The 4890-nt window shown below is 48.2% G+C and overlaps 2 protein-coding genes across 2 annotated transcripts; both read right to left on the bottom strand.

The window, feature by feature from the left end:
• Window positions 1-3139, bottom strand: BC939DRAFT_472012 (SPOC like C-terminal domain-containing protein; the record flags this gene model as incomplete). Its single annotated transcript, XM_051558246.1, has 8 exons — window positions 2894-3139; window positions 2702-2756; window positions 2476-2619; window positions 2214-2382; window positions 1566-2127; window positions 1264-1479; window positions 997-1166; window positions 1-908 (listed from the first exon to the last, which is right to left on the bottom strand). Coding segments are annotated over exons 1-8 (2353 nt in total), but the record flags the coding sequence as incomplete, so codon positions are not given.
• A 55-nt stretch (window positions 3140-3194) lies between these two features.
• BC939DRAFT_472011 (uncharacterized protein) lies at window positions 3195-4396 on the bottom strand. Its single transcript, XM_051558245.1, has one exon. It carries the CDS (start codon window positions 4256-4258, stop codon window positions 3293-3295), a length of 966 nt encoding a protein of 321 aa, XP_051405801.1. The 5' UTR covers window positions 4259-4396; the 3' UTR covers window positions 3195-3292.
• Window positions 4397-4890: the final 494 nt, after the last annotated feature.

Genomic DNA, 4890 nt, shown 5'->3' with positions numbered 1-4890 from the left:
TCTCCTTCTGCTTCACGATCAAGTCCCAGAAATCCGTCCTCACAGGCGAGACCGAAGTATTCAAACATATCTGTTTGACCTCTTTGATAAACGTATTCCATGTCTCGACTCGGCCCCTGATAGTTTCCTTCTTCCCGTTTTCTGAATCCATGCTGATCAGATCGACCGTCTCGGCATTCGATAGAAAGACTCGAAGGCTCTTCAGACAATCAATCGCTTTTTCGTACAGTTGGTCTCCAAAGGAGGTGGCGATCAGCTTTAAAATCATGGCTTTCATCTGATCCACAGCCAAGGCTACCGTAACAAAACCAGCGCCCGCGGGACGAACTCCTTGTTGACTGTGAATAGTTGCAATTCTGACCATCGTCTGGAAATCTTTAACTGGATTTGAAGTGCCCACCTCACGGACCGCGCTCATCTCGAATGGAATCATGCCACTTGCGGCTAGATCATCGCCAGTGCCTCCAAAGGCAGATCCATTGCTGACCCCTCCACGCTCCCCAATGACCGAGCTCGTTGTTGCTGTGCCAAACATAGACTCTGATTTCTGACGCTTGGCGTTTTGATGGTTACCCGTCAGGCCATCAAAAAGACTGCTGGATGATTCACCCAAGCCTGTGCCGCTCACTTGCGCGATTCCGTCCTTGTCGTTTTCATTCTCTAGTGATGCTGCATATCCACGCTTGCCCTTGAGCGACTCCTCCACCTTTTTGATATCCCATAGGCGGATCAAATTATCAGATAATGACTGTGAGACGGTCAGCATCTCTGGTTTTGGCAATAGTTGCGTGATCAGAGAGGAGGGGATCTCTGGAAACTCCTTGCTCGGGTTCAGTGCTCTAAATTCCACCAACTGCATCTGTCTTTGTACTGCAGGATTGTATGTCGTCTCGGGTTTTAGATACTCCCTATAAAATGTTTAGAATGTTTAAGTTAAGACCTCAGATTATCGGTGAAGTGTTGAAAAACATATCTTGCATGCGGTCGGACACTTACTCTCCATCGTCTGCAGTCATCAGATCCATGGCAGAAATGAACTCTCTGCAGGCTTCTATGCTTTCTGGCGTGGCGAGCAGTCGATGCTTATCCAGCTTCTTGCCGTTCGTGGTCTGGATGTCGTCCAGAGATGCAAACAGATACCGCCGAACATCTTCACTGAACGCAACCTATAATTTCATAAAGAAAACGCTTGCACATCAATGATTCCTGATACCATATAGCTCACGAGTAATGAGTTTATAGCATAGACCGCACTGGCGTTACCTGTCCAAAGTAGAAGCACTTGTACTCGGCTGAAATTTCGGGCCAGAGGATACCTAATTTTGGTTCAGCGTCGTCGACTCGGACATATCGACATAGGGCATACGTATTCTTTTCATGAAGCGCGAATAAAAGCCCAGCAATCTCGACTTCGGCTTTTTGATCGCTTGGGGCAGCAAAGACAGAATATATGTTGCTCATGAGCCACTCCCTGCGAAACTAGATAGCAATACAATAAAGGATCAGCCATCTGGCCATGGAGTATCAAACTTGAATGACCTTTAGGAACAGATGAGGACACTTACAGTTGAAGCGGCGAAAAAGCCTAGGATTGTGAGGCTCTTAGCTGTCCGCAGCTTATATGCATCCAAATCGACAGCTCGAATAGGGACGATCGTTTTTCCATACATGTAGGCCTTTTCGAGGGCATCTGCCGGAACCTCTGTGTCCTCCTCCATGTCACCATCTGCCGTGTCCGCTGTGTGCTTCAGTTTGTACGTCCTTGACTGGTTCACATTTCCGGTATGACCATCTGGCAGATCATCTGCTACTGCACTCTCGGACAAGATTGAGTATTTCTTGGCATTGGGCAACTTGGCAACCATCGTACTTGGGTACATGTGGACTGGGATCGACAATGCGGCTTCTGGATGGGTCTCTGGGTCTCCAAGATCAAGGTTTCCCCGGTATACAGCAGTTGGTTTGACCTTTTTCGAGTAGAATTGGGAAGTGATATCCAAGGCCTCGTCGATCGAAAAGACGTCCCCAGAAGAGGCCTGACACAGATTCCTGAAGAGCTCTTCATTCTGAGCCTGCATCAATGATTTCAGCTTGCTCTCTTCATCATCGCCATCAAAATCGGTACCACTATAATACAATAGTGCAAGTCAGTTTTCAATCTTTTTCATTTAGCACTATTGGGCGACATGTTGCTGAGAAAAAGATTTTCTTACATAACATTGAGCTGGACATTATCGTCATTGAGGGCCGATGTGATCTGCTCCACTCCCTCCACATTGATCTCCGCGCAAGCATCTGTGAGGATATAGATCCTTTTCTCATACTTCAGCTTTTTGCAAAACTTTGTCATCATGTCCAGCGCAACGATCAATCCATCCATGCCTAAATCACGACAATTTGTACAATGTGTTAGCAAGTACGCGCTCACTCGCATGATGAAACGCAGTATTTGTCCGCACTGCACACTGTACTTACAGTCCCCCATAGTTTCTCCAAGTTTGACATCGTTTTGAACACCTTTCATGAGGTCCAGGGTGGCGACTCCCAAAGGCTGTAGTACATCCACAAACTGATAATCCGCCCCATTTTCGTCCACTGAGGCTAAATCGTTATTCGTAACTATGCATAGAAATATCAATGATATGTAAGCTAGCTGTACTTTTATACCATAACGTTTAGTGGTTAAAGTAGACGCACTTACTGTCGGAGCCGACTAGGACTACAGAGACGTAGACAGTCTTTCGATTCATGTGGACCTGGAAATCGAAACGGTCAAATTTAATTTGGTGGCAAAGGTCCAATTGGTTAGTGTGCGAAAATCAAGTTGGTATCGAGTCACTGGCGCGTCCTGTTGGGTCGTAATGAATGGAGACGCGAGGATAATAAAGCTCACCTTGTTGGCAAGGAGTTTCAGCAGGACCTTCTTTGTCTCTTCATGACGCGACACAGTAGAGCCTTCGCGTTTAGCCTTCATGGTTGGACCAACATCGAGAATGTAGATCGTTGCTTCTTTGCTGGCCATCCTGAATGCGTGTTTTTATGGCACTGAATCGATGAATTGAGTGTTGTGGGTCTTTCTTTGAAAGCTGGGGAGAGAAAGGAATTCCAGTGAAGGGGGGATTGAACGGTGGCAAATAAGATGTGAGGTTCATGAATCCATGTCGAGATACAGCTGTCACGAGAGAAAAAAAATGGTGGCAAACGGCAGATTTTATTTTATACATGGTACATTTGGAATGATAGTGAAATAAATGAGCAGTAGCGAGTGAATGGCATGTACGCGGCTCCGGCTTTAAACAATCGGGACAACGCTCTTGTCGTCCTGTTCCATAGCGCTGATGGGTGTGAGTGAACACATTTCAATGGCAGCTGGAAGACTTGTGGACTTCACAGGCACAGGGGAATTCAACTGTTCCGCCGGTTTATCCAGCTGGATGATGCTCTTTGGTTCCATTATGACTTGGCCCTTTGTTGGCAATGGAGGAGGTTGCTGCGCGAGTATATGTTGTCCCTCTTGCTGTACTAGAGCCTGTCGTCGATCGTCTATATGGTGTGTTTGCTGGCCGGGTGTAGGAGGCAGCTCCAATGAAGGCGTATGTGAGTGGCCGCGATCCTTGTGATAATACATGTCAACTCTTGAATAATCCAACGACGGCGTCTGCGAGTGGCCATATTCACGCGAGCGGTACGGGTGATGGCTCAGGTCCGAACGTCCATAGTCCATAGATCGCGAGTGCGAATGTCCATACTCTCTTGAACGAGGCGTAATCTCCATCCTGGATAGCCCAAGCGAGCCTGTGTGGGCATGTCCCCGAGACCTGTGCAAGACGGACTGCTGCGAGGCTTGCATTGGCAATTGCGAGAACGAGAAGGGCGTGTTTGCATTTGGAGAGCTGCGCTGCATAGACAATGCCTGGTGATTCGGGAGAGATAGCCCAGGTGTTGCAGCGTCAGAAGCTGGAGCAGTCGGGCTGCCATTGGTGGCTTGATCGGATAGGTTGCGGTCAAGCTGAGAAGACCCCTCTGGCATCGGTTCCTTGGGCTGATGCTCCTGGATGGTATCAAGATGGACCATCATTCCGTCAAGGTGCCGAGCGTCCTGCTCCTGCTGGGAACTGAACTCTATCATTTTTTGAAAATCCACAGGAGTGCTACTGTGTTTGCGCTGGTGCTCGAGCAACGAGTCGGAGCGCGCAAATTTCTTTCCGCAACCATCCATCGTGCACACGAAGGGCTTCTCGCCTGTATGGGTTCGCATGTGCCGAATCACTTGATGGTGCTTTTGGAAGGGCTTTTGTTTGACAACACAGTTCTCCCATTCGCATGTGTATTGAGACTAGATGGCCGAAATCCATTAAAAAGAATGATTAGCCATCAACCATTCGTTGCATATAGTAATGAAACAGCTCGAGGTTAAATGCGCGATTTGCTATGCACCCAAATACCATACCTTTCCAAGTCCGATATGTTGCTCCTCAACATGATTGACCAGCCATTCCAACCCTCCAAAGACCTGGTTACAGCTCCTCCAAAGGCAGGTCCATGTGCTCTGTGTGGTATATGACGGGGACATTTGTCTCTGAGACGACGCGACAGGCATCTGCGCACCTGAGCTTACCCTCACCATCGAACCTTCGCCTGGAGAGCTCTCCTCTACTGGCATTTCGCCCGAGTCTGAATCGCCCTCATCCACCTCAAACAGCCTGCGCTTCTTATATTCCGTGCCCAAGTCGGCGCGTGGAATGAGCGCGTCGTCCAATGAAGTGTTGTTCGTCTTGTTTAATTGGGCATCGAGCTGGTAGCACACGTCCTTGAGGTCTTTGTAATTCGCATTTCGAAGCTCGTATTTTGCATGCAATTCGCTGTACTCCTTTCTGGCACGCTCAAGCT

The sequence above is a fragment of the Gamsiella multidivaricata genome (assembly GCF_025024155.1).
Source record: "Gamsiella multidivaricata strain RSA 2152 chromosome Unknown BC939scaffold_197, whole genome shotgun sequence".
Lineage (NCBI taxonomy): Eukaryota > Fungi > Mortierellomycota > Mortierellomycetes > Mortierellales > Mortierellaceae > Gamsiella > Gamsiella multidivaricata.
The sequence above is the reverse complement of the archived record's forward strand: the minus strand, read 5'-3'. Positions and strand labels throughout refer to the sequence as shown.

Bases quoted from the DNA above. Each gene is read 5' to 3' on its own strand.
- BC939DRAFT_472011 (XM_051558245.1), bottom strand. From the start codon at position 4,258: ATGCGAACCCATACAGGCGAGAAGCCCTTCGTGTGCACGATGGATGGT.